Source organism: Marmota marmota, unplaced genomic scaffold (genome assembly GCF_001458135.2).
Source record: "Marmota marmota marmota unplaced genomic scaffold, marMar, whole genome shotgun sequence".
In the NCBI taxonomy this organism is placed as follows: Eukaryota; Metazoa; Chordata; class Mammalia; order Rodentia; family Sciuridae; genus Marmota; species Marmota marmota.
The window spans coordinates 21,142,347-21,170,167 of record NW_026000026.1 but is presented as its reverse complement, the minus strand read 5'-3'; the positions used below and the strand labels follow the sequence as shown (position 1 = coordinate 21,170,167).

The following is a 27,821-nucleotide window of genomic DNA, read 5'->3' as shown; positions in this document are numbered from 1 at the left end:
TGAGTTAACTTTCTTTCAAGGATCACAGCTTTGTGCTGTCGTCCAGTGTCTTGACTTCATATATTTTGTCTTATTTTATAGTTACTTATGGTAGGAGGGGTAAATTCAATTCCTTTAATTCTGTTATGGCCAGAACTCTGGTAGTCCCTGTTGATCTCTTCCAGATCTACTTCAGTTGTATTCTTTTTTTTTTTTTAATATTTTTTTTAGTTATAGATGAACACAATGTCTTTGTTTTTTTTAATTATTTTTATGTGGTGCTGAGGATCGAACCCAGTGCCTAACATGTGCTAGGTAAGCGCTCTGCCACTGAGCCACAACCCAGTCCCAGTTATATTCTTCTTAATGCTCAAAATGTCCCTTCTTGGGCTGGGGATGTGGCTCAAGCAGTAACGTGCTCTCCTGGCATGCACGGGGCACTGAGTTCGATCCTCAGCACCACATAAAAATAAAATAAAGATGTTGTGTCCACCAAAAACTGAAAAATAAATATTAAAAAAAAAAGTCCCATCTTCACCAATAGACCAACACATCGTGTGTGTGTGTGTGTGTGTGTGTGTGTGTGAGTGTGTGTGTGTGTGCGCGCGCATGCGTGTGTGAGAGAGTGTGATCTAGTGCATAAAAATTAAGAATTTTTTTTTCTTGCCAGCCTGATACCTTCTGTCCCCGACTGGACTTAACAATCAGTATTATTTATTGAGTAGCTTGTGTGTAAGTTAACGTTCTTATCTATGCATGGTCAGAAACATTATCCCGTGATACACAAGGAAGTGGACCTCAGAGGTTAATTAAATTGCCTAATGTCTGCCAACCATTCTGTGAATGCTGTGTGGCAGAGGGATTGAGGAACTGTGGTCCCCATGGCCAAACTGGGTTGAAGATGTTTTTGTAAGTAAATTTTTATTGGAATACAAAAACACCCATTCATGTATGTGTTGTCTATGGCTGCTTTTGTGTTTTAACAATAGAACTGAGTAGTTAACCAGAATGACCTAAAGGCCTGAAGCATTTGCTCACTGGCCCTTCACAGATGAAGCTTGCTGCTGCTCCGGGGGACCTAGCTTATTCACATTTTTTTCCCACAGCCGTCTCTTGTTCCTGCCCAGTATTTTCTTCCTGCCTGACTATATTAAGGAGACAGACTTTCCCTCATGATTGTGAACCCTTAGTGCAAATGTCCCTTCTAATAAAATTAGCTCAAAAGTAAGAACACAGACATGAGAGTCAGTTCCCCAAGTTTTTAACTATGGTCCCACCTCTCTGTTAAAAAGAAGTTATGATGCCTCCCTCAGGGGACCATCACGAGGATTGAGTGAAATTGTGTTATTCCCATGAAAGCCTTGTCATTCTTAACATGAAGACATTTTGCTTCTGTTTATGATTCATTCAGATGAGTTCAAACAATGCCTGGCATAGGTACTGTATTTCTGGCACCCTTTGTGGCAGTGCCTCAGTCTTGCCCTGGTTTTCTCCAAGGTCGTAAAGGCCCTGTGATGAGGAGAAAAAGAACAAATTGAGAAACAGGGAGTGGAACAGTCTTGACTAATTGAGGCTTTTTATTGTAAATTGCAAAAGTTAAAATTGGAATATTAGTGTCATATTAAATTTTGGTGGGATTTGAATGCAGGATAAAAGATCTCCTGGGGATTTTCAAACTTTCATGGAGCCATTGGAATCGGTTCCAGGGACTTTGGAGAAAATAAGCACTTTCATATCCCCCAGGGTGCTGGCTTGCCATCTGCGCCATGATCTGGAGTTTCACACAAGATTCTGGTTGCACACATACCCCTAAATGTATTCTTTGCTCATGTTTATTAGTTGGAGGGGACATTGGTCAGGGCTGAAGAGGTGGATTGAAGAGCTATCTGGGCAACTGCATTTCAGTTGACCTGGGATACTTATATGTGTTAGGCCAGCTGTGCCTTTAGGGTTATCATCCAGATTGCTTGGCTTCAAGAGGTTGACTTGAAAACAGTCAAGTAACCCTTGCACCTTACCTAAAACCTTTAGAATTTTTGGTATCTCATCTGTAAGTTGGACATAATGGTAGTACTCAGCTCACAGCTGTCATACGGAGGGTGGTTAGCATAGTAGTGACATGTGGTAAATATGTAATATTTGCTCCTATTAGTAGTACTGTGTGTTAGTCACATTTTTTGTCACTGAGACAAAATACCTGAGATAACTTAAAAGAGGAAAGATTTGTTTTGGCTCACAGTGTCAGAGGTTTTGGTCCATGGTTGATTGGCTCCCTTGTTTTGGTGAGTCAGAACATTGTGGCTGGGAGCGTGTGGTGTTGCTGAGCTACTTACCTCATTGTGGCTGGGGAGCAGAGAGAGAGGAAGGGGCTGGGGTCCCAATATCCCCTTCAAGAGCACACCCCAGAGGTCCAATTTCCTTCCACCAGGCCCCACTTTCTAAAGGTTCCATCACCTCCCAATAGTGCTACTGGTGGTGACCAAGTCTTGGCATGTGGCCTTTTGAGTACTTCTAAGATCCAAACTATGACATACGATTACATATGGTATCCACTGACTGACATCGTTCCCACGCCAGCACACACCTGAATTGTAAACTTTAGCCTAACAGAAAAGAGGGCTCTCTAAATATGCATCCTAATCAGAAAACAAATGGGTTAATTGCATACTTCAGTTTTCCAATCGCTTATGAAATGCACAGTGGTGATTGTGAGTAACAGAAGAGAGGGAGCTTGCACGGGTGGTTCCGTGCTGTGAGAACTCCTCCTAGATGTGCATGCTACATAAATCTGTTGAGAGCAAACGTCTGTTATTGTTGCTGCACATTATGGTGTTTGTCCTGTTGTTGCTTTTAGCTGAGCAGAACATCCCCTGCTATATGTACTGAGTTGGTTGTTCTCACAGAGGTGGGTCCTTAGGGGAAATTTTGGGATTTTGTCACAAGTTTCAGCAACAAACTGGAAGAAATGGGGTTTTATGGGAATAAAAGACTTAGCAGCTGTGTAAAATAAGAGCTGGTTTTGGAGCATCTTTCATTTTGATAGTTGAGTGCTGTATAAGTATATAAAACTTAAGCATATCAAAATGGTGATTTTTATAGATACTGTGTAGCTTTTCACAAGATTGAGAAAATGGGAGTTGTTTTGTATTCATTTTAATAAAAATACAAAGTAAATGGGAAACATATTGTGACAAAAAGTGATGGCAGTATACAGATGACTAAGTTGGGAAACATTAGACAGTGCTCACAGGTTATTTATGTCAAGCACTTTCCTATCTGTAAACTCAGCATAATACCTACCTTATAGAGCATGGTAAAGATTAAATAATATAGTAATTATAAAGTAATTAGCATGGTGTCTGGCATGTGTTGGGTGCATATAAAAGTGTGTCAGGGCTGGGGTTGTTCTTGGTGGTAAAGAGTTTGCACAGCATGTGGGAGCCCCAGGGATCAATCCCCAGCACTGCAAAAGAAAAAGTTGTGTTTGTGGGCCAGGCACTGAGATGGTTGCTGGGGGTGGCAGCACATGAGAGGTGTGATCGCTTTGGAGCATTCCCAAAGAGTGTGCCCAGCACTGTGCTGAGTACAGAGAAGACACCAGAGCTTATCTAGTTAGAGCCAAGGGAGCAGAGGCACATTATAGTTTGTGGAAAGTACCATGGGAGCCCAGCAGAGGGAGCCCGCGCTCTAGCTGTTGGCCATGGGGTGCCACTTGCTGGGTCTTGCTGCACAGCTCCTTGAGTCAGGCAGCAGATATGTAGTGGGTTTCTGCTCTGCACTAGTGTGGTGCCATGCACTGGAGATTTGGTGTTGATCAAAAAAAGAGTCCCAGCGCCCTTGGAATGTAGATTCTAAAAGTGGAGATAGGCTGAAAGTGAGGCATGTGCTTTTATAAATACAGGACTTCTGTAGGTGTAAAAGAGGAGACTTTGATCTAGTCAGCAGGCTCTCCCAAGGAAATCTCGAGTTTAAATTCCACTGTATATCACCCTAGGTGAGACCTCCCAGAAGGCAAGAATGTGTGCATATTATTTGCTGTGTATCCCTGGTGCCTAGCACAGCATGTGGGCATGTGGTAGGCACTCCAAGGGAAGGAGGGCATGATGGAAAGTGGGAGATAGCTGGGAGGGAAGAGAGCGAAGGGGCAACAAGCTGAGGAAACAGCCTGAGCAAAGAGCCTCTGTGGGGAGGGGCAGGTTACCTTTGAGAGACTGGAAGGAGGCTACGTGTCAACAGCGTCAGAGGAAGGAGTGGACCTAAGAGGTGGGCTGGAGCCAAGCCACTGGGCCTTGGCTGCCACAGGAAGAATTTTGATCTTCCTCCAAAGAGCAGTTGATTTTAAATAGTTCATTGTATGATTTGCATTTTAGAAAAATTTCTCTCCTGCTTTGCAGAGGACAGACTATGGCAAGGGGCTGTGGGGCAAGATTGACTACAGAGGGGTTTAGAGGAAGACACCAGATTTTCAGCTTGCTGCATGGATGGAGGTTGGGCCATTCCATAAGACAGGAGCACTGAGAAAGAATTTGGTTTGTTTAGAAAAAAACACGAATTTGTCCTTCAATACCTTGAGCTTTGAAGTGCCTTTGAGTCATGTACATGGCAGCTGAGTGAAGTCTAAGCTAGAGGTACAAACCTGAGAGTTGTCTGCATGGAGGTTCTGGATGAGATTGTGGGCATGAATGAAATTGCCTGGGGGGAAAGAGAAGGCAGGATGAGAAGTAGGCTTGGGAGTTGAGATGCCCCATTTTTGGATGGGCCCACACAGAGCTTGAAACTGGAGGAGCTGCTGGAGAAGTGAGAGAGAATGGGGTGAGGAGTGGGGACATGGGATCCTGGAAGCCCACAGAGCTAACTTTTCAAAATGAGGAGGTGATTGATCCATCCAGGGTTGAGGGCATGAACCCTCAGAAATGTCCCTGGCTTTGACAGTTTGGTTGGAGTGGCTTGATGGGGACAGAAACCATATTGGAATGTAGAGGTGAGGAAATGAAGACTTAGTGAGTACAGGTAACTCCAGAGAAGTGTGGCTTTGGGAAGAGAGAAGTTAGCAGTTGGTGGGGAGAGAAGGACTAGGGAAATTTTATTTTTATTAAGTCCCTAAAACTTCTGAGTATACCATATACTCATTGAGAGGGAGAAGTTTACCTGATGAGGTAAGGGACTTTCAGAGGGAGAGAGTGTCCTGAGTAAAACCTGGAGGTTCTGCCGGGTGTTTTTTCTGATTTAAGGTGGCTGATTAATGGGGTTGGGGGCGCATGGGGGGCAGATGAACTCTACATAGGGCAAGGGGAAGGGAGGGGCATGAGGGTAGGACAAATGGTGGAATGCGATGGACCTCATTATCCTAAGTGTATGTATGAAGACGTGAATGGTGTGACTCTGCTTTGTGTACCAAAGATACGAAAAATTGTGCTCTATATGTGTAATATGAATTGTAATGTCTTCTGCATCATATAACAAATTAAAAAAAAAAAAAAAAAACTTGGAGGCTCAAAAGTGCTGGCGGAACTGTTGGGACTGGGAGTAGATGTCCAGGGCTGCTGGAGCGGAGGTGTGGGGGACCATGGAAACAGTGGGTTCAGTGACCTGGTGTGGGGGCACTAGCCAGGGTGTTGCAAAGCACATCTGAGAGGAGATGAGTAGCTGGGAGCTGTTCCTGCTGTCTTCCCTGTAGGACTTGGTCCCTGATGAGGTTCAAGGAGTTGTCTGGAAGAAGAGTAAAGGAAAGCCTTGTGGTACTTTGCTCAGGAGGGTGCTGGGTCAGTTGGAGTATCAACAGGGCACAGAAAGCTGGAAATGATGGGGCTGGGTTGTGGCTCAGTGGCAGGGCACTTGCCTAGCATGTGTGAGGCACTGGGTTCGATCCTCAACACCACATATAAATAAATAAAAAATAAAGGTACATCAACAACTAAAAAATATTTTAAAAAAGAAAGAGGAAAAAAAAAAAAGAAGAAAGCCGGAAATGAGTAGACAGGGGAGGGACTAATTAGGGAATGATTCTCAGCTTTCCCTTGGGAAGGTAAGTCTCAGATTGGGGGACGGCTGAGTCAAAGCCACACATCCTCCAAAAGGGCTGGCTGAAGCCTCAGCTCCGGAGAACTCACAGAGTCCAGAGCATATTTTTTGAGGTCTCCCCGCTCCTGCTGTTCTTAAAACTGAGCTGTAAACATTGTGGGCTTTGGAGCCATTGAATACCATCACTATTTACCTTTGTTTGTCTTTGTGACACATTAGAGTAGGCCTGAACTAATTTTACCCAAGAACAGATCATTTTCCATGGGCTTTTGAGACAGGGCTTGTACAGCTCAGAGTCTGGAGCCAGAATGCCTGGATTTGAATTTGAGTTCCCCAGTAGAGAGTGAGAAAGACTGCAGGCAAGTTACTTTGCCTCACTGATGCCTCATTTTTCTTGTCTGTAAATTTAGGGAGATAATAAGAATGCCTAATGCAGAGGACTGTCAGGACTAAATGAGAAATGCACAGGAAGCATTTAGAAAACCAACACATTATGGAATTAGAGAGTTAGTCTGACTGTGGTCATCGCTGTGGGGTCTCCGGTTATCATTCCTTTGTAAAAGCACCAGAGGGCGACAGAGCACGTGTCTGGCTTACCCACATTCTACCAAAAGAACGCCTTGCTGGATTCATCTATTCTCTTCTTTAGAAACCTAATTATATTTATATTTTGTTTCTTCCCTTCCTCCCTCAGACTTCTTTCAAACTTCTGATTGAAACTAATTTGTTTTGAGACTCCTTAAATTTTATTCATAAATTTTTTTTTTTTTTAAAGACAGAAGGAGAGAGAGAGAGAGAGAATTTTAATATTTATTTTTTAGTTTTCCGCGGACACAACATCTTTGTTTGTATGTGGTGCTGGGGATCGAACCCGGGCCGCACGCATGCCAGGCGAGCGCGCTACTGCTTGAGCCACATCTCCAGCCCTCATAAAATTTTTGAAAAGCATTTTGGTTCAAGTACATATGCATGCACTGAAACTTCACATATGTAGAATGGCTATTGGGGAAAAGCAAGGAGCCCTTGCACAGCCTACCCTGCCCTGTTCCGCGTGCTATTCTTCGGAAGCAGCCGCTTCTAACTGGTTTATTGCAGTGTGATTTTGAATATCTGGATTTTATATACTTTGACCAAAACGTTTAGCAGTGTAATTATTAAATAATCTCTCTTGGAATTCAGTGGAGGAAAAGTTGCCAGGGTTTTGTTATGTGCTGCCTCTGTGCCAGTCACTGTGATGGGCAGTTAGTGCTGCCAGGAAACTAGCTGGAAGGGGAGAGAGGTAGGACAGCATGGTGAGTGCTTTTGGGATCACTGGAGAGAGAGGCACCACCTCTCCTGGCAGGAGCATCAGTGAAGACTTTGTGGAGAAGGTCCATTTGAGCAGAGATGAAGGTGGTTTGGCAGGGCAAGGGAAAGGTACTCCTGGCAGTGGCAGGACCAAAATGTCAAGTGCAGGAGCATGGCACACCTGGGGCTACAGAAGACGGGAGGATAAAATTTGGAGTTGGAGGTGGGGTGTGGCAGAGAGTGAGGGTGCTGCATGCTGCGTCAAAAAATTTGGATCTCGTCTGAGAATAATGGGGAACCACTGAAGGATTTTAGTAGCAAAGCAACATGGATATGTTTGTATTTTGTTAAGATCAGTCTCAAAGCAGTGTGCAGAGTGGATCGAATAGCTTGAGACTACTAGGAAAGGATTGTGGCAATCTAGGTGAGAAATGGCAACAACCTGCCTCAAGGCAATAACAGAAGCCCTGGGGTGGGATTGGGGTGAGAAATGAAAGGAGGTAGGCTTGACAGCCTTGGAGGGAAGGGAGAAGTCAAAGCAGAGCCCCTGATTTCTGGTTTGGCCAGTTGATGGGTGGTGACACCTACACATGGGCCACAAGTCCAGGGAATAAAGAGGGTTTTAAGGTCATTTCCGATTTGTGGAATCTTATTTGGCTCTGAAGACATCTCAGGGGAGACCTCAGTGCAGCTGGAATCAGGGGAGACTGTTGCTTACCAGCTTGGTCACCTTTTGCAGGTTATTTATCAACTCCAAGCCCAGGTTTCTTATTCGGATGATGATGCTATCTATGAAGGGGCCTGTGATCATTGATAGGAGGCTCATCTTTGGCTTCTCCTTCCTTTGGGGTTCAGAAGGACGAGTATGTTGCTTTTTGTGTGAATCAGGCTGTTTGGGGTAATGCAGAGTCTTATGGAAAACAAGTATTTAAGAAACTACATTGTGTGTAGCTCATTACTGCAAGCCACCGTAGATAGCTTAGAATTTTATTTATCATTGCAAAACACCTTTGCTTTTCTGGTCACTGCATGTCACCACTTAACATTGATTTTCTCCCTTATTTAGAAAGCATGCACCTTCATCAAATCTAACCTTGATCCCAGCAACGTGGATTCCCTCTTCTATGCTGCCCAGTCCAGCCAGGCCCTCTCAGGGTGTGAGGTGAGTCCAGATTTTCTTAAACCGACATTTGCTTTAAACTGTAAATCACATTTTTAAAGGGGAGGGTCATGTCAAGATTATTATTTTGTGTATGAATGTGTGTGGTGCTGGGGATTAAATCCAGGGTTCATGCATGCTAAGCAAGCACCCTACCACTGAGCTAATGCCCTAGTTCCCTGAATTCTCTCTCTCTCTCTCTCTCTCTCTCTCTCTCTCTCTGGTACTAGGGATTGAATCCACCCTAGCCCTTTTCATTTTTTATTTTGAGACAGGTCTCACTAAGTTGCCCAGGCTGGCCTTGAACTTGTGGCCTCCTAAATAACTGGGATTACATATGTGTACCACTGTGCTAATTTATTGTGTTTTTTTGTAAACAATGAGACTCTAGTGGTGTGAAAGCAATTCTTTCTATGATAATTTTTAAAAGATAGTATAGTTTATTTTTCCCCTGAGTTTTCACTTTTCGTGGGTTTTAAATGAAGTTTTTCCTGCAGTTGTTGCCTTTCTTCTGTTTTTGTTGTTGTTTGTTTGTTTTTTGTTTACTTGGGGGGTACCAGGGATTGAACTCGAGGGCACTTGACCACTGAGCCACGTCTTCAACTTAGGATCTTGCTGAGTTGCTTAGTGCCTTGCCTTTGCTAAGGCTGGCTTTAAACTTGTGATCCTCCTATCTCAGCCACCTGTGCTGCTGGGATTACAGGCATGCACCACTGTGCCCAGCATTATTATTTTATTTTATTTTTTTATTTACATGTGGTGCTGAGAATTGAACACAGTGCCTCACACATGCCAGGCAAGTGCTCTACTACTGAGCCACAACTCCAACCCCTGTTGCCTCTCTTCTGGGAGGCTTTGAGTTTTTCTTTCCATTTCCCTTTAACATTTAAAAATGCTTGAAGAGGCTGGGTGTGATGGTGTACGCCTGTAATCCCAGAAACTTGGAAGGCTGAGGCAGGAGGATTGTAAGTTCGAGGCTAACCTCAGCAACTTAATGAGACCCTGCCTCAAAATGGGGATGTGGCTCAGTGGTAAGCACCCTGGTTCAATCCCCTGTACCAAAAAGGAGAGAAGGAAGGAAAGAAAGAAGGGATGTTGTTCAGTGGTAAAATGCCCGAGTTCAATTCCCAGTTAAAAAAAAAAAATCACCATGTATCCCCAGATATCTGGATCATTTTACTAAATGTAGTTTACTAAACTACGGAAGTAAACAAGACCACAGTAACTTGTCAGCCTCTTTTGGAAGGGGTTGTGCTGAGGGTTTACAAGAATTCTGACATCTGGGGACTGGGGGTGGTGAGTATGTGCAAAATGGTTGTGACTGGCAGTTGCCAGAAACTCGGAACCTGTTCTAAACCTCTGAGTCTGCTATCTTTCCTAGATCTCTGTTTCAAATGAGACCAAAGATATGCTCCTGGCAGCTGTCAGTGAAGACTCATCTGTTGCCCAGATCTACCACGCAGTCGCAGCCCTCAGCGGCTTGGGCCTTCCCTTGGCATCCCAGGAAGCACTCGGGGCCCTCACTGCTCGCCTAGGCAAGGAAGAGACTGTGCTGGCGTGAGTTGTCAATTTAAGCCTTCTCAGGCCTCCTATCCCAAGATGGCTCATTCTTGGTTCAGCAGATATTTCCTGGGCACCTATTCTAAGCCACATGTTCTGCTACACATGTCAGACACAACGCTGAATTAGGCAGTAAGGTCCCTGTCCTTGGTGGAGCTAACAAAGACATGGCCTTCTGCATGCTGCTCAGGTAGAAGACAAGTACAGAGCCAGAGCATAAACCCACTACTACACAGAGACACCATCTTCTTTTTAGGTTAGAGGGTAGAAACTTAGAGTGAGTCCAGTGAGCTCAGAAATTTCTTGGGGTTCGGCCAGGGCACAGTGAGATATTGGCAATGGGAGCTCTGTGAAAAAATGGGGCTTATGGTATCCTTAGAAGTTGTGAGAGATGGCATCTGGAGGGGAGAATGTAGAATATTCTAGGAATTAGGACCCTGCTGCTTACTCTGCAAGAGGCAAAAGTGAAGGAGAAGCCCCTCAGGAAAAGTACTTGGAGCAACTCTCATGTTTATTAAAATGGTATTTGGTCACTGACTTCAGGATATTTGTTAAATTTAAAAGTAATGATGTGTAACTTTTTTCTTTGACTAAACAAGTCATTTAAAATAATTTTTCAGGGCTGAGGTTGTGGCTCTGTGGTAGAGCACTTGCCTCGCATGAGTGAGGCACTGGTTTGATCTTCAGCACCAAATTAAAAAAAAAAATAAAGATATTGTGTCCATCTACAATTAGAGAATATTTTAAGAAAACAATTTTTCATTTTCTATGTGTCCCATTTAATGGCAACCCATAAAGAGGGTATGGAGGGCTGGGGTTGTGGCTTAGTGGTAGAGTGCTCGTCTAGCACGTGTGAGGCCCTGGGTTCGATCCTCAGCACCATAAATGAATGAATGAATGAATGAATGAATGTATTGTGTCAACTACAACTAAAAAAAAAAAAAAAAAGAGGGTATGGAGTGCCTGTTAATTGTATAGCAAGAGGTTGGTGACACTGATTCTCACTTTCAGGACAGTGAGATCATTTCCCAGGGCTTTGGCCAACAATCAGATTGTCTCAAACTTGCAGCTTTGTTAAGGACAGAGTTGGCAGTATTTGGGTATTCTTTGTGACTCCCCCACCCTACTCACATTCACATGGTTGGCACTCAGTGACTTCAGGGCTGATACTTTCCTGGGCTAATGTTTCATATACACTTTGCCAGGTGCTTGGCCCTTGTGGTCCTTTGATTTCAGGTCATACATTTTTATTGCTGTTCATAATCCCTTTTGGTAGAATGCTCCCCTAGTTACTACCATCTCATGTCATGTCATCACTGTTAGTCCCTTACTCTGATGCCACCACTTTCTACCCAAAAACCCCCTCATTTCCTCTAAGCAAAAAGGTAAATCTCCTTCCTCAAAAACCCTAGAATAAGAAGTAGTACAAAGGAGTCAGGCAGATGTGCATTTGAACACCAGCTGTGTTCCTTCCTTGCTGTGTGATTTTGGGCAAGTTACTAAGTTCTATTGAGCCTCACCTGTGAAAGAAGACCAGAAATCTTTATATCACAGAGCAGAAGCAGATATTAGGATCAAATGAGAAGATGGGTGTGGAGAGCCTAGCCCAGTGTCTGCTCTTGGTGGCATGCGGGAAGCAGAGTTCCTTCCCTAGAGCATTTCCTCATTAGGGAGCTGGCTACTTCCTTGGTTGTATTATAACTGTTTCTATATTAGGTCTTAGCCTTCTTTATTTGCAGTACTCATGGAGCCTTGCATGTTGAATGTGTCTAACAAAGGATTAATAAAGGTGAAACTACTCTATAAGAAAGCTTATAGGAAGACAGAACACATGTTTTGGATCAAATAGAACTTTTCAAATCCAGACTCTTCTACTCTATACCTCTGTTACCACAAGTGGGCTGTTTAACGCCCCTAAACCTAAACCTCAGTTCTTTCACAAGTAAAATCCACAGAATTTTATCTACTTCATGGAGTTATTATGTCGATCAAACTGGTAGGATCCTTCTATATTGTTATTGCTTATTTGCCCCATTTAGGGAAATATGATATGCATTAGAACTGTTTGGGCCCTCTGTATTTAAGTGAAGTTATCCTAGGAAGTGTATGTTCATAAGCCTGACCTGAAAGAAAATATTGATGGGTTTAAATGAGCCATCTGAAAAGATGTCTCTTAAAAACCAATTTCTCTGAGTCATCTGCTTTATATTAGCAAAACAGAATCTGCTTTGAATCTGTTTGAATATAGTACTCTAGAGAGAAAGAAATCACTGGCTGGGGAATAAGTAATTAAAGCCTGTGACAAAACTTTTCTAAAGCTAAATGGATTAATTTCATTTTAAATTTCCAAGGTTGTTACCAGCATGGCAGTCAGTCATTCCAAAGAAGAGAAAAATGATGTCTTAACTGATAAATTCTTTCTAGGCTATCTTAGCAGTCTTTTCTGAGCTCAGCATTTATATAGGCAGATGTGGGATTTTTTTATCTTGTTCAGAAATTCAGGTTTCATTTTCCCAAGTGCATTATAACAACAAGTATCCCATAGGAGTCATTGAAAGCTCGTGGGGCTTCTCTCTGTGAATTGTGACTCCTGTTTTCCAACTTGTCATCCTAATGGAATTAGTTTTCAATAGAGGAAATCTAAATTGCTATGATCTGGACATAAGTAGACAGATTCCCGCTCTACATTCCCTGACATGCTGACTTGATAAGTGGTGGTTTGCATGAGGATCTGTCATCTCAGGAATTAGGGCTGGAGCTGTCTGTCTGACCACCAGGGGGCCTCAGCTTTCCTCTTTTGACCCTGAGAAGTACCATTTATATTTTTCAAACTATTTGCATCAAGAGAATATAATGAAAAATCATGTATATACACCTGTAACCTTCTACCTAAAAGGGTTTATCTTCCAGGAATATACTCATAAATAGGCAAAAATATATGAATAAGCCATAAAAATGAGTGAAGCACTGATACATGCTACAACATGGATGAATCTCAAAAACATGCTGAGTCAAAGACGTCAGACATTAAAGATCACATATTTGTAGGATACCATTTGTCTGACATACCCAGGATAGATAAATCCATAGAGACAACTAAGCTGGAGGATTCCAGAGACTGGGAGAAGGCAGAATGGGAGACTGATTAATGGGTATAGGATTTTATTTTGGACAGATAGAAATGTTTTGGATCTAGACAGAGGTAGTAGTTGTACAAGATTGTGAATGTTGCAAGTGCCACTGAATTATTCACTTTAAAAATGGTTAATTTTATTTATGAATTTCACCTCCATAAATTTTGAAAAATTTATGTGTGAATAAAGATTATCAGTTATAATATTATAAGATCTAGTTTAAAAAGTATCTATCTAGCCAGACATGGTTGTGCATGCCTGTAATCCCAGCAGGTCAGGAGGCTAAGGCAGGAGGATTGCAAGTTCAAAGCCAGTGTCAGCAACTTAGTGAGGTCCTAAGTAACTTAGCGAGACCCTGTTTCAAAAGAAAACATTAAAAAAGGCTGGGAAAGTGTCTTAGAGGTTAAGCACACCAGGCTCAGTGGTTAAGTGCCCTTGGGTTCAAACCCTGGTACCAAAACAAAAAACAAAAAACTATCAATTGGAAATTGAGGAAATTGTGGTACACTTAGGCAGTCTAACACTGTGTTGTGTTAGTCAGCTTCTCATATCTATGACCAAAATACCTGACGATGACAGCTTATTGGAGGAAAGATGATTTGGGCTCACAGTTTCAGAGGTTCAGTCCACGGTCAACTGCTCCATTGCTCTGGTCCTGAGGTGAGAGAGATGGGAGAGAGTGGTCATGATGGAAGGGTGTGGCAGAGGAAAACTGCATAGCTCATGACAGGTGGAAAGCAGAAAGAGAGCGCAGAAGGAGCCAGGGACAAAAATCTATGATCCCAAGACATCCTTCCAGTGACCCACTTCCTCCATGTCCCGCCAGCCTACAGCTACCTCCCAGTAATCCACTGATGGGGTTGCCTGCCTCATAATCTTATAATTTCACCTCCTGCATTGATATGTGAGCTTTTGGGATGGGGAGAATGCCTCATATCCAAACTATAATTGTTAGTAATAATGAAGTACATTTATATGTATTCATATGGAACTGTATATACATAGATTATTAAGTTAAAACTAAATTGGAGACTAGTTCTCTTTTAAGGGTAGCTATCATAGGAATTTTAACTTTTTTTAGTAATGTGTTATTTGAATTTTTGACAAATAATGTTCTTTTATAGTAAAAATAAATGGTAGAAAAAGAAAATAAGATTAAAATTGGTTTAGGAACAGATCTTCCATGCCTTTGCTCTTATTTAATGCTTGAAGGATTAGTGGCATTTAGGTCTCCCAGCAGCACAAGTGTTAACCATTTAGCACATATTTCCTGAATTATTGTATCTTTAGATTGCATTATTCTTGTTTCAGAATAGTTGACCCAGATTCTATTCAACAGTGTCACATGTAGATTCCACATTATCTCTTTGTCTTGAGTAAGAAAAGTTAAAAAATTAACAGACAGCCAATTTGGGCCACGTATACATTTGGAATGCCAAATACACCTTGGTCGATTCGAGTGCTAGTCTCCCTAAGAGGATATCCCTTATAAAGTTAACTAATTTCAGTGTTCTATTGTTTCCCTTCCAGAACAATCCAGGCTCTGCAGACAGCATCCCATCTGTCCCAGCAAGCTGACCTGAGGAACATTGTGGAGGAGATTGAGGTCAGAACTGTTTTGCCAAATAGGTCTCCCAGCTCCAATCTTTGACACCTTTTAAGAAAAGAATCTTGTACATAGACATGCCTGATTTGTTATACCCACTTATATTTTAAATCCATAGCATGCTTATGTTATTTGTGTTGGAGCAATAATATGTCCCAGGGAATATTTGTTAGGCTGATATAATTACATCATGAAATAGGTAACATTGTTTTTCCAGCCTTTTGTAGAGGTAATCTAATCTCCCAGGTTTTTGGAGCCCAACAAACGGGAAATTCAAATGCTTTTTTCCTACCACTTACCACTTTTTAATCCATGGCAAGTTCTTTAATGGCTCTGAGCTTCAATTTCTATATTTGGTTGTTGCAAGAACAAGTGAGGTTCTAAAGAGCCTTATACAGGCCAGGCACATCTATAATCCCAGCTGTTTGAGAGGCAGAGGTAGGAGGACTATAATTTCAAGGCTGGCCTGGCAACTTATCCGGTATCAAAATTTTAAAAAATAAAAAGGGTTGGGAATGTAGCTTAGTGCTAGAGTAGCCCTGGGTTCAATTCCCAATATTGCAAAAAAAGATAAAATAAAAAAGAGCCTAGTACCTAATAGGTGCTCAGTAAATGACCACTGTGGTTTTTATTATTCTATGCTTTGGTAAGAATGTCTTATTCAGGCCGGGGCTGTGGCTAAGTGGTAGAGCATTTTCCTAGCATGTGTGAGGCACTGGGTTCAGTCCCTGGCACCTCATAAAAAAATTAACAAATAAAATAAAAGTATTGTGTCCATTTATAACTAAAAAAAAAAAAAAAAGAATGTCTTGCTCCTCAGGGCCCACTCTCCTGGACTGCAGAGGTAACTGTGACATTCACCACTGACACTGTCATGAGTGGGTGCTTCACTGGGTGCCTAGATGTGTTGCCCAAGAAAGTAGTATGTCTCTTTCAGAGCTTTGACCAATTAAGAGAAATGCTGTGCTTCACAGGTTGTAGGTGACTGGGTGGCGATGGAATCCATCTGGGCGGAAATGCGTCCTGGGTGCACCGCAGCCTGGCCTGCTGACCTTCTGCCCAGAGTGGCTGGTGTCATTAGTACCACAACTCCTGCGCTTGGGCGGGAATACAGGGGCCATGGAAGGTGCAATCTCAGAGCTGCCCAGGACACTGTTCTATGCACGTGTTTCCACGTGTATTTGGCCCTGCCTAAGCACCATTTCTGATAAAGTATCAAGTGACTGAGGTGGTCTTCAGATTTAGAAGGAAAGAGTTCTCAAAACCATCTGCCTGCACTGGGGTGACCGTGGTTTGTGTGTCTCTGTGATCACTCGACTTCCGGTAAGCTTTCGTTTTGTTGTCACAGGACCTTGTTGCTCGCCTGGATGAACTGGGGGGTGTGTATCTCCAGTTTGAAGAAGGATTGGAAACCACAGCATTATTTGTTGCTGCCACCTACAAGCTCATGGACCACGTGGGGACTGTGCCATCCATTAAGGAGGTGCCAATCTAATAGTCTCTGGCTTGGAACAAATGGCATTGTCGACTTCAGCTGCTAAGGATAGATGTTTTCAAAAACAAATGTTCAAATGACACATGTTCAAATGACACTTTGGGCGTTGTCATTTAATTCCTTGAGTTAGGCATCAAGGATGAGAAATAGAGGATGTGATCCCTGAATTAAGAAACTGGTTGTCCAGTGTGACAGACGTATAAACAAATTGTTGCACCTGTTTTAAATGGGGCACATAGGTGTCATGCAGTAGTGGCAGGAAGGCCAGGCTTGTTGTGCTTGTCTCATCTTCCTTTTCCTCCTGAGAACCCCTTCCTGCTTGTCTCCTAAATGCTCTCCACTTTGGTGATCTGTGCAAATCTTTCTCTGAGAAGTGCCCTGGACTTCAACACTGCCTATTGTCTTCTCTTCCCTCCTACTTGGCAGTGGCTAAATCTGAGCTCATCTTGGCTGATGGACATGGTTCGTAGAGAGGCATGTGTGTCCAACAGACACTTCAAGAGTTCATCCCCCCACCCCCAAAGGAGCTTATTAAACTGAACAAACCTTTAGTTGGAATGTGTGTGGGAAGTCTTTTGAGAGGACCTTTATTGTACACCTTGTGTGTATGGTTACCAACCCTTGATCTTAAGTACAAGCTGCCATTATTTAAATTTTCAGAGGACTGGATTGGGTTTGAAGCTAGAACTTTCACTCTTTTCTGCATTATGAGTTTTGTGGCAAGTTTCTTTTAAGTAGACTGTTAATACTGTCTTGGATAATTTGAATTAAATTCATATTTTCTCCACAGGATATGATCTAATAATTTATTCATGTATTTACATTCTTAGTGTTTTGGTTCCTTCATCCTAAGTGTAGGAGTTCTGGAAGTATCACTCTCACTTTTAATTTCAGTTATGGATAAAAAGGCAGGAATGCAGGGTCTTATACAAATTTGGGGGGGATTCTCCTATACATAGAAAAGCAGATAAATTGATGACATTCTCCATATATGACTTAAACTTTCTCTTGCTGCATTTCCAAGCTTCTGCTAACCAGGTTGGCTAGAGTAATTTTGCTGTCACTGCTTTTGACACAACAATTCTAGTGAATAGTTCCCTATTTTAACATGTCAACAGCCTAGTGATGGAAAAATGTAATTGGTACAATTAAAGAAAATTATTTCATGTCGACTGTGAATAACACTGTCAGGAACAAGGGAGCTCTTTTGTTAGATGGTGGATTTTAAAAAACAAAACTGATTGAAGTGGAAAATGTTTCCTCCTAAGCAAACAACCTGCAGAATTTTAATCATGCTTTTTGGGTTCCACTTGTTTTAAAAATTGCTTTTAGTTTTCTCCTTTAAGCAGCCCATTAGTACTTAATGGAGAGTTATTTTAGTTTTTTTCCTGCTGTACATTTTGCTATAAAGTTTGGTCTTCTACAACAGAGTTGGCCCTAATTCGCTACTTATAGGTTGGTTAGGAAGGATGGGAGTTTAGCTGGGAGGGTTTTGGGAATCAACAAAGTACAGGTTTTCTTTGGCAGGACTCTGGAGATAACCTGCATCAGAATTTTGGTCTTGGTGTTTTTCTTCCTTCCTTCCTTCACTCCCTGCTTCTTCCTTCTTCTTTTTCATTTTTTTTTTTTCTGTTACAACTCATCACTATAACTTAACTTGCTATTAGCCTCAGTTTCCCCATTTGGAAAACATTGATAATATCAGTTTTTCAGGATTTTTTCCAAGATTTTATGTAGTACATATGAAGCATCATAGTACCTGGCACATAAACAAATGGTTACTGTTACTGTTTGTTTGTTTCTTTGTTTCTTTGTGGTGCTGGGGACTGAACCATGGATCTTGTGCATGTGAGGCAAGCACTCTACCAACTGAGCTATATCCCTAGCCCCCTGTTAATATGAATTTTGTAGTATACTTGTATATCTCAGGAGTTATCTGAAAATGCTTTGGGTTTATATAGATTGACATTAAAGATTGACAAATAAAGAGCATGAATTTCAATTTATAATAGGAGATAGAAAAAAAAATTAAACTGAAGTTTTAAGTTTGAATCAGCATATTTGTTTTCCCCTCTACAGCTTTGGCTTAACAGTTGGAACCACTTTCATCTGAACACCTGACACATATAAGAAATGACTAAAATCCCATGGGGAGGAAAGGGAGGCTTTCTACTTCCTGCAGAGAGAGATCTGAACTGCCATTTCCCTTTTCTTTCAGGACCAGGTCATCCAGCTAATGAACACAATCTTCAGTAAGAAGAACTTTGAGTCACTCTCAGAAGCTTTCAGTGTGGCCTGTGCTGCTGCTGCACTCTCCCAGAATCGATACCATGTGCCAGTTGTAGTTGTTCCTGAGGGCCCCGCTTCTGCCACTCACGATCAGGCTATCCTGAGGGTATGACCTCTATGCCAAGATGTGCTGCTTTGGTGCCATTTCTAGTGCAAGCTTTCAGAAAGCCAATTGTAGCCCCTGCAAGGACATACCCATGAAAAATAGGGCAAGGCTCATTTCTCTTAGCCTTGGAGATGGGACATGACCACTGGGGACCTAGTAACAGACCTTGCAAGTTTATCAAAAAACATTTGTTTCCCTAGAAGATTTTAAATAGTACAGGCTTTCAATAAATTAAGTATAAGAAAATTACATTTCTAGGCCTTTGACTCCAGATGTAAAGAGAAGTCTTGCTTCTGAAATACATTTCCCAGTGCCAGAATTCTTCAGATACATGGTTTTAAGGCAGCTGTTTTAATTCCCCGATAATTCCGGTGTTCGCAATTGTTAAAATAAGCATAGGCCTCCTCTGTGCTGGTGGGGGATCTTTATGCCTCTTCTAGCACAGTATTCCCTCTCCCTCAGCAGTGTTCATCTTTTGTGTTAATCTTTAAAGAACAAATGCACAAACCTTGAATACATCTAGAATTTTCACTTCAAACAAAGCATTTCTTGCTGTTGCTTGGAAACCACTGATAAAACAAGATCTTTACAGAAATTAGCATTTTGTTTTGTCTCAATATTGGGGTTCTTCCACGTAGTATAGTCCCTTATAACCCATGAGTTCTTTGGTGACCCCTGCAGATATTCTCCTACAGAAACTCCCTCTAATTTCAAAATTGTCTATCCTCACTCTTCATATAACCCATATCCCCTCAAGAGTGTGGTGAGAAATAACTTGATTAATATAGTTCATTGGAGGGGCTGTTGTGGCTGGGAGAATAACATGGGGAACGTATTGGTGATGAAACCAAGACTGGAGTGTGAGTCCTGGCTCAAACCTCTTAATGGTCATGTCCTTAACCTCTCAGCCTCAGGTTCTTCATCTGTAACATAGGAATTACACTACCCATTAAATACAGTTGATGAGAGGTTTAATGTTATCCATGTTTCTTCAATTTTACCATTGCTTATCTCTACCTAAAATATTTTTCTTGATATAAACATATCTCTGTGTGTTTGTGTGTGTATATACATGCATGTGTATATATATACACATATATGATATCTAACAGTAAGAAAAAAATATATATTTATATATATATATTTTAGAGGTACTTTAATAGAGTGGATAGAATAGGAAATGAGAAAGAAGGAAATATAACTGTATAATTTGGAACAGATCTTTTCTTTCCTTGGATTCTAGTTTCCTTCTCTGAAAACTGAGATAATTGGGCAAGGTCATCTTTAGGATCCTTCCCAGCTCTAGCATTCTCTAATCTATTTCATTCCTGATTGGATTATATTTTTCCTGTATTTGATTTTGATCTCTGATAGGTAGCAATCCAAAGTTAGGAAAGATTCCCAAAGTGAGACATTCATTCTGCAGAGCTTGCTTCCAATAGGTAAAGCAACCTTGAAGCAAAATTCTCTATTACTTCAGTGTTTGTTATTTGTTTATTTATTTACTTATTTATTTTCAGTTGGAAGTCACCAATGTTCTGTCGCAGCCTCTGACTCAGGCCACTGTTAAGCTAGAACATGCTAAGTCTGTTGCTTCCAGAGCCACTGTCCTCCAAAGGACATTTTTCACCCTTGTAGGGTAAGTCCTGGGCATAGATATTTATGTAGGGCATCAGCTTATTTGTTTTGGGAAGTCAGATTAATAAGGTATTACCAAGATTTGCCTACATTCAATAAAATCCTGTAGTTCAATATAAGAAAAGGATTTTAAAAACTAAAACAATTTTGATTTTACTGTTTCTTTCCCAATTTCTAGTTGGCTCTATCTTGTCTTTGTGATATAAATGACTATTTTAAAATTTAATATTTTTTTCTGATGTATGAGTACTGAGAGCTTATAATTAGAATAATCAGAAAAGCACTCAAAAAAAAAAAAAATCTATGAATCACTCATGATTCCATCACCCAGGGATAAGTGCTGCTAACATTTGATAGTCTTTTTTGTCAGTCTTTTTTCTATGCATATAAATACATATTTAAAATTGAATTAGGATTATATTTTCTCTGTTACAGGGTATAACATGAACATGTTCACAGAGGATTAAGTATTCTAAAATCACTTTTTTTAATATTTATTTTTTAGGTGGATACAATATCTTTATTTTATATGTACGTGGTGCTGAGGATCGAACCAGTGCCTCGTGCATGCTAGTCAAGCACTCTACCACTGAGCCACAAGCCCTCTACAATCACTTTTAATGATTGCATATTATCATTATGTAAACTTAAAAATGAAGGGTCCCGGGATGGGGTTGTAGCTCAGTGGCAGAGTGCTTGCCTAGCATGTGTGAGGCACTGGTTTGATCCTTGGCACCACGTACATACTTACATAAACAAACAAATAAAAATAAAGGCATTTTGTCCATCTACACCTACAAAAAGTTTTTTAAAACAATAAAAAATGAGGGGCTGGGACTGTAGCTCAGTGGTAGAGCACTTACCTTGCATGTGTGAGGCACTGGATTCAATCCTCAGCACTACATAAGAATAAATAAACATATTGTGTCCATCTACAACTAAAAAATATATATATTTTTAAAAAATGAGGAAATAATCCAAAATGTTCAAAGATGTTGGCCTAGGATAGTACAGCTGTGGATAACTTGCAGACATTATTTCTATATTCTCTTGTTTTGTGAATTTCCCAAAAAGGATATATGTATAGCTTTTATAAAAAATACAAATTATTTTTATTTTTATTTTTTGGTACTGGGGATTAAACTCAGAGGATTGAGCCAGATACCCAGCTCTTTTTATTTTTTAAGACAGAGTCTTGGGCTGGGTTTGTGGCTCAGTGGTAGAGTGCTCACCTAGCATGTGCAAGGCCCTGGGTTCGATCCTTAGCACCACATAAAAATAAATAAATAAATAAAATAAAGGTATTGTGTCCAACTACAACTAAAAAATAAAAAAAAAAAAAAAAGAGAGAGAGAGAGAGAGTCTCACTAAGTTATTTAGCACCTTGCTAAGTTGCTGAGACTGACCTCAAAAACTTGTGATCCTCCTCTGCCTCGGCCTCCTGAGTTGCTGGAATTATATAGGTGTGTGCCACCATGCCTAGTTATGAATCATTTCTATTTTAAAGAGAATACCAATACCTTTATTTATTTATTTTTATGTGGTACTGAGGATCGAACCCAGTGCTTACACATGCTAAGCAAGTGCTCTGTCACTGAGCTACAATTCCAGCCCTCTCATGGTTTTTGTTTGTTGTTAAACATAACTGGGGGCATTGGATGTGGCTCAATGGTAGAGAACTCACCTAGCATGCTTTAGGCTCTAGGTTGAATCCCCATCACTGCAAAAACAAACAAGACATAATTGGAACCATACTATAGACTTACCTGTTTTGCATTAAATTGTGGGATGCTACCAGAGGGAGGGAGAATTTTAGAAGTGAAGGGGAAACAAAACGAAAAGAAACTTTGGAAACTTGGGAGAAGAGGTGATTGTAGATAGTTTTTACATTTTCTGCACATTGTCGTCTGTAAGTGAGCAGGAGTTGCCCGAGAGAGGTGGGAAGATGAGACGTTGAGGAGTGGTGCAGCCCTGGTCGGTCTCAAGGAGACGCTTTGTAGCCCCTCTTTGTCATGTTCATGACTTTCCTATGTGAATTCTTGCTAACCTGCTGTCATTCTTAACAGGGATGTTTTTGAACTAAACTTCGTGAATGTCAAATTTTCCAGTGGTTATTATGACTTCTCTGTCAGAGTTGAAGGTGACAACCGTTATATTGCAAACACTGTGGAGGTAAGTGCTTTTCTCATCACCCCCATTGCCATTTTAATATGGCCAAAGAATTGGTCAGGTGCGCAGCATAATCATCTGATATGTTTATTGACTTCTCTTTGGGGCCATGTTAACACCACTGTTAACAGAGGGATAGGTTTAAATTATGTTGTTTGACAGATTTCGCCAAAGCAATGAATCAGAAATTTGATCAGAGCAAGTTTTGTTGTTGTTGTTAGTTATTTTCTATCATAATTTTGCATTACTGTCCCATCCTCCTCCCCCATACTAAGGGTTTAACCCAGAACCTCATACATGTCCTGCTGAGGTACATCCTTAACCCCTGGCTTACATAAAATTTAGGAAGTAGAAAAATAAAAATCACCCATATTTCTGCTAAGACATAAATAATCTTAAAGTGTTTTGTTTAGGAGATTTAGAAAAGTGCTTGGTGCCAATTAGGTGATGAAAAGCATCACATACACATATATGACACTGTAATGAGACTGTCAGTATAAAAGTCATAAAAGAAAATCTGTAATCTTTCATGATGAACTATGTTTCAGATCTTTATCTAACTCCAGTTGGGTTGAAAATCCAAGTAGCTTTAAAGACAAAGCTAAGTCTCATTTATCTGATTCTGTGTGGGAATGGGGTATTTCACGTTGGTGTTTTCCCCAGCTAATTAAAGTTCACACCTGCAGGCCCCGTGGCTTCCATTTTATCATCTGTAGGTGTAAGAATATTGAAGGTGAATCACATTTTACTGCTTTCTTAAACTGTGGAGTACGGTTGAACCCTTTCCTACTCTGAGAATCATCGGTATGAACCCCTTATGGAATGCCTGTGACGTGAGAAACACAGTCCTTTGTGTTTTTGCTTACATTATTTCACTTTTGCAGCAACCCTGAGAGATGGGTCGAGTCATATTCACTTTGTACACGAGGCTTATAGGGGTGGATTAAGTTGTTCCAGGTCATCTGGTCTATTGAGTGGATCCTCGCACGATACCAGCCTGGTGATCACAGAGCCAGCCTCAGAGGCTGCACAGCTGTGTATAGTTCTGGCCCATTTCTTGAGAGCTTGTTTGGAGGTTCTAGCAAGGGAGCGCAGCTACTTGTATACCCTTGACCGAAGAACGGTCCTCCTCTATCGGGGAAGGTCGTCCTCTTTGACCGAGTGCGCAGCTTCGGGAGGGACGCACTTGGAGCGGTGAGGGAGGAAGGGGACACCCGCCTAGCCAGCCAGATCAGCCAAATCAACCCTGGCGATCAATGGGGTGACAGATGTCGCAGCCAGATCGCCCTCACATCCTGGCCCATTTCTTTATCAGTTTTTGAGTCAGGGTCTCACTGTGTCGCTTAGGCTGGCCTGAAACTTCTGGATTTGGGCCATCCCTCCTGCATCAGCCTCCTGAGTAGCTGGACTGTGGCATGTGCTACTGCAGCCAGCTTTACCCTTTCTAGGATGCCACTTTTCCTTCCTTGTCCGCCCCTCGCAGCAGTGATTTCTCCGTGTTTCGCCTGCTGTCGTTGCTGCATCTACTTGACTACATTTTCATGTTTTCCTGCCTTGTTGAACAGGAGTCTTGGTGTGGCACTGTGTCTTTCCTGAGATAGTAAATGTATGTTGTTTGTGACAGTATTTTCTTTTTTATTCAGATGTCATTTTCCTCTCAGTTTTCTTCTTTAATCTATTTTTTATTCTTCATTTTGAAATATTTTCATTCTTAATATGCAAAAATAGTATGTAGAATGCCTGCCTCTTTCTATATATTTCACTCAGCTTCCCCAAATATTAACATCTTAATAAACTATAATAGAATTATCATTACCAGGAAATTACATTGACACAATACTATTAACTAATCTTTAAACATTAATACATATTTTGCTAGGGTCACGTATTTCTTTAGCTGTCATTTCCCTTCAGTGTCCTCTAATTTAACATATTTCCTTTTTTTTTTTTTTTTTTCCCCATGACTTTGACACTTGAAGAGTCCTTTGTAGAATATCCTTCAATTTGAGTTTGTCTGATGTTTCCTCGTGATTGAATTCAGGTCATGTGTTTTTGGCAAGAATACTGCAAAAGCAATGTCGTGTCCTTCTCAGTGTATCAAATCAAGACGTATATATCATGGGGGTTGGAGATGGCAGAGCATGTGCTTAGCATGCACAAAGCCTGTGTTCATTTCCCAGCACCAAAACAAACAACAACAAAAAACAAGAACAAGAAGTATATGGTGTTGATAAGTTGATAAGGTTTGGTGATCAACCTGCTAAGGTGGTGTGTGCTGGGTTTCTCAACTCTTATGTTGCTGTCTTTCTGCTTTGTTATGACATGTCTTATGGGTGTAATGAGATGCCTTGGGGCTAGGGTTGTGGCTTGGTGGTAGAGCACTTGCCTAGCATGTGTGAGGCACTGGGTTCGATTCTCACACTACATAAATAAACAAATAAAAGTATTATGTCTATCTTCAACTAAAGATATTTAAAAGAGAGAGAGAGATCGATCTTATTTGCAACCTTACACATTAATGATCCTGATGATCTTCTCTGTAGCAGTTATTATTGTGGTATTTGCCAGAAGGCAGTTTTTGCTTTCATTCTTTCTGCATTTATTTATTGAAATTCTATAAGGAAAAAACAAAAACAAAAAAACTGTCCCTTGTCTTTTGTTTATGCAAGTATTTATAATAAATGTCATTTATTATATTTGTAATGTGTAATTTATATAACATGTTTACATTGTGGGTGTTTATTTGGGCATAGAGGTTAGGAACCATTACTGTCATTTATTTTGTTGCTGGTTTGGCCTTTGGGAGAGCTCCTCAGCATGGCTCCTTTGACACTTTCTTTTAATGAAAAGAGTAGGCAGTTAGAAGGTTTGACCTTTTCAAAAATAGGACATTATTTAACACACATAGATTAAGCACTTGTTTTAAAATTTGGCAGGAAGGGAGATGTTTTCTGGAATTCTTGTCACTTCTTCATGTCTGACCTTTTGGGCCTGAGACATCCGATGATCCTAGTCCACTTGCTAGCTCTCAATCTGAGTGGAACTGCTTTAGTGTTTACCTTGAACCTTTAAAATCCAGATTCTAGTAGTTTGAGTTTTCTTCATTAAGAAGCCTTATTTGGGGCTAGGGTTGTGGCTTGGTGGTAGAGCACTTGCCTAGCACATGTGAGGCACTGGGTTTGATTCTCAGCACCCCATAAATAAACAAATAAAGGTATTATGTCTATCTACAACTAAAAATATTTAAGAGAGACAGAGAGAGATCTTATTTGCAACCTTACACATTAAAGACAGCCCTTTCTTCCCCCCTGCACCTTCTTCCTTCCACCTTCCTCATCTTGGATGCCCGGGTCCAGCTTCAGCAACAGGCTCCTTCCTCACAGTTGCTCCTACCCACTTCCTTTCTTTTCACCTCTAAATTCTAGTCAGTCTCCCCAAGACCTGCTCATCCTCACTCCGAATGTCTTTTCCATGAGTCTTTTGTTGTTGCTTTGTTAGGTATTTCCAAATTGCTCTTTTCTTCATATTCTTAGCAGTAGTTGGTATTATAAAAAAAAAAAATAGTTGATATTATCGGTTTTTGAAAATCTGATATCTATGAAATGGTATCTTCATATTTTTTGGGGGGAGGGGGGTGCTGGGGATTGAACCCAGGGACTCTTAGCCACTGAGCCACATCCCAGCTCTTTTTAAATATTTTATTTAGAGTCAGGGTCTCACTGAGTTGCTTAGAGCCTTAATAAGTTGCTGAGGCTGGCTTTGAACTCGGGTTCCTCCTGCCTCAGCCTCCTGAGCCGCTGGGATTACAGGCGTGCACCACTGTGCGTGGTTGGTATCTTCGTGTTTTAATGTTTTTCCTTGGTTCCAAAAAGTTGAACATTCTTGTTTTCATTGTCCATTTAGGTTTCTTTTCTTATAAATCATCATACATCTTTGTTTTTCTTTTGGTTTGTTAGTCTATCATTGATTTTTAAGAGTGATATATATTCTAGATACTGATCCTTAATTATAAGATGTCTTCTAACATACTTTATGATCTTTTGATGCACAAAAATTCATTTTAATGAAGCCTAATTTAGAAGTCTATTCCTAAATTGTTTTTTTTTTTAATTTTTGTTGTTGTTGTTGTAGATGAATACAATATCTTTATTTTTATTTATTTATATGCCAGGCGAGTGCTCCACCACTGAGCTACAACCCTAGCCCTCCTAAGTTGGTTTTGTTTTTGGTATCTTTAAAAATTTCTTTGCTACCTCAAGGTCAAGAAAGTGTCCTCCAATGTGTTTTTCTGTTTTCTCTAAGGCGTTTTTTTCTTTTTATGTTTAGGGTTTGGGTCTACCTGAAGCCTGTTGGTCTTGCCCTGGTATTTTACACCCTGTCTCTGGCTGTGCTTGTTGCGGGTCTTACCATTGTTTGGTCTTACTATCACTGGGCTGGGACTTCCTGTGGGTAGAGAACAAATCGTACTTTTTTGGTGTTTAGTTTCCATCTTAGACCACTTAGAAGAAGAAAAGGATGCAGTGGTCTAAAGATGTTTTCCCATGTTCCATGGTCCTTAGAATGGGCTCTGTGGTAATTCACCTTCCAAAGGTAAACCTTGGCTTTATTATTTATTAAATACAGCTTTATTGAGATAATTAACATACCATAAAATGTATCCTTTAAAAGTATACAATACAGTGTTTTTAGTATATTCACAGAGTTGTGCAACCCTGACCAATACCAATTTTATCACCCTAAAAAGCAACTCGCCATCTGTTAGCAGTCCTATGCAGTCTCTCTTAATTTGCTTTCTGTCTCTATGGTTTCCTTATTCAGAACATTTCATATAAAAGGAATCATATAATATGTTTCATAGAATGTGTTTATGTCTAGCTTTTTTTCCCCACTTAGCATGGCACTTTTAAAGTTCATTCATGTTGTAGCATGTTTCAGTACTTTATTCTTTTTTATGGCTTAGTCCATTGTATGGCTATATCACATTTTGTTGATCCATTCATCAGTCAATGACTATTTGAGCTCCCTCCACTTCTGCGGGTGTCTGTCTGATGCTAGGAATTGAACCCAGGGCCTCACACTTGCTAAGAATGGGTATTTCCACTTTAGGGCACTTATGAATAATACTGCTCTGGCCATTCATGTACAAGTTTTTGTTTGAACACTTGTCTTGATTCTTGGAGGCAGATGTTTAGGAATAGAATTGCTGGATCATGTGGTCACTTTAACTTATTAAAGAAACTAATAGAGTATTTTTCAAAACAGCACTCTCATTTTTACATTCCTACCGGTGTATGTGAGGCTTGTAATTTCTCGGCCTCTTCACCAACACCTCTTATTGTCTGTGTTTTTTTTTTTTTTTTTTTTTTTTTTTTTTTTTT

At 40.8% G+C, this 27,821-nt stretch overlaps 1 protein-coding gene and 1 long non-coding RNA gene across 3 annotated transcripts in view; one reads left to right on the top strand and one right to left on the bottom strand.

The window, feature by feature from the left end:
• The window catches only part of Rpn2 (ribophorin II), a 60,256-nt gene that overhangs the window by 8,656 nt on the left and 23,779 nt on the right, over window positions 1-27,821 (top strand). For both annotated transcript variants that reach the window (XM_015480906.2, XM_048810968.1), the window contains exons 3-9: window positions 8,354-8,449; window positions 9,828-10,003; window positions 14,671-14,746; window positions 16,095-16,229; window positions 18,460-18,636; window positions 20,157-20,275; window positions 22,341-22,446. In XM_015480906.2, the coding sequence (XP_015336392.1) occupies window positions 8,354-8,449; window positions 9,828-10,003; window positions 14,671-14,746; window positions 16,095-16,229; window positions 18,460-18,636; window positions 20,157-20,275; window positions 22,341-22,446 (885 nt within the window). The remainder of the gene's footprint in view (window positions 1-8,353; window positions 8,450-9,827; window positions 10,004-14,670; window positions 14,747-16,094; window positions 16,230-18,459; window positions 18,637-20,156; window positions 20,276-22,340; window positions 22,447-27,821) is intronic.
• Window positions 155-23,731, bottom strand: LOC125619000. The gene is made up of 3 exons (XR_007350465.1): window positions 23,626-23,731; window positions 15,837-15,838; window positions 155-169 (listed from the first exon to the last, which is right to left on the bottom strand). It is a non-coding gene; the product is annotated as an uncharacterized LOC125619000 (long non-coding RNA).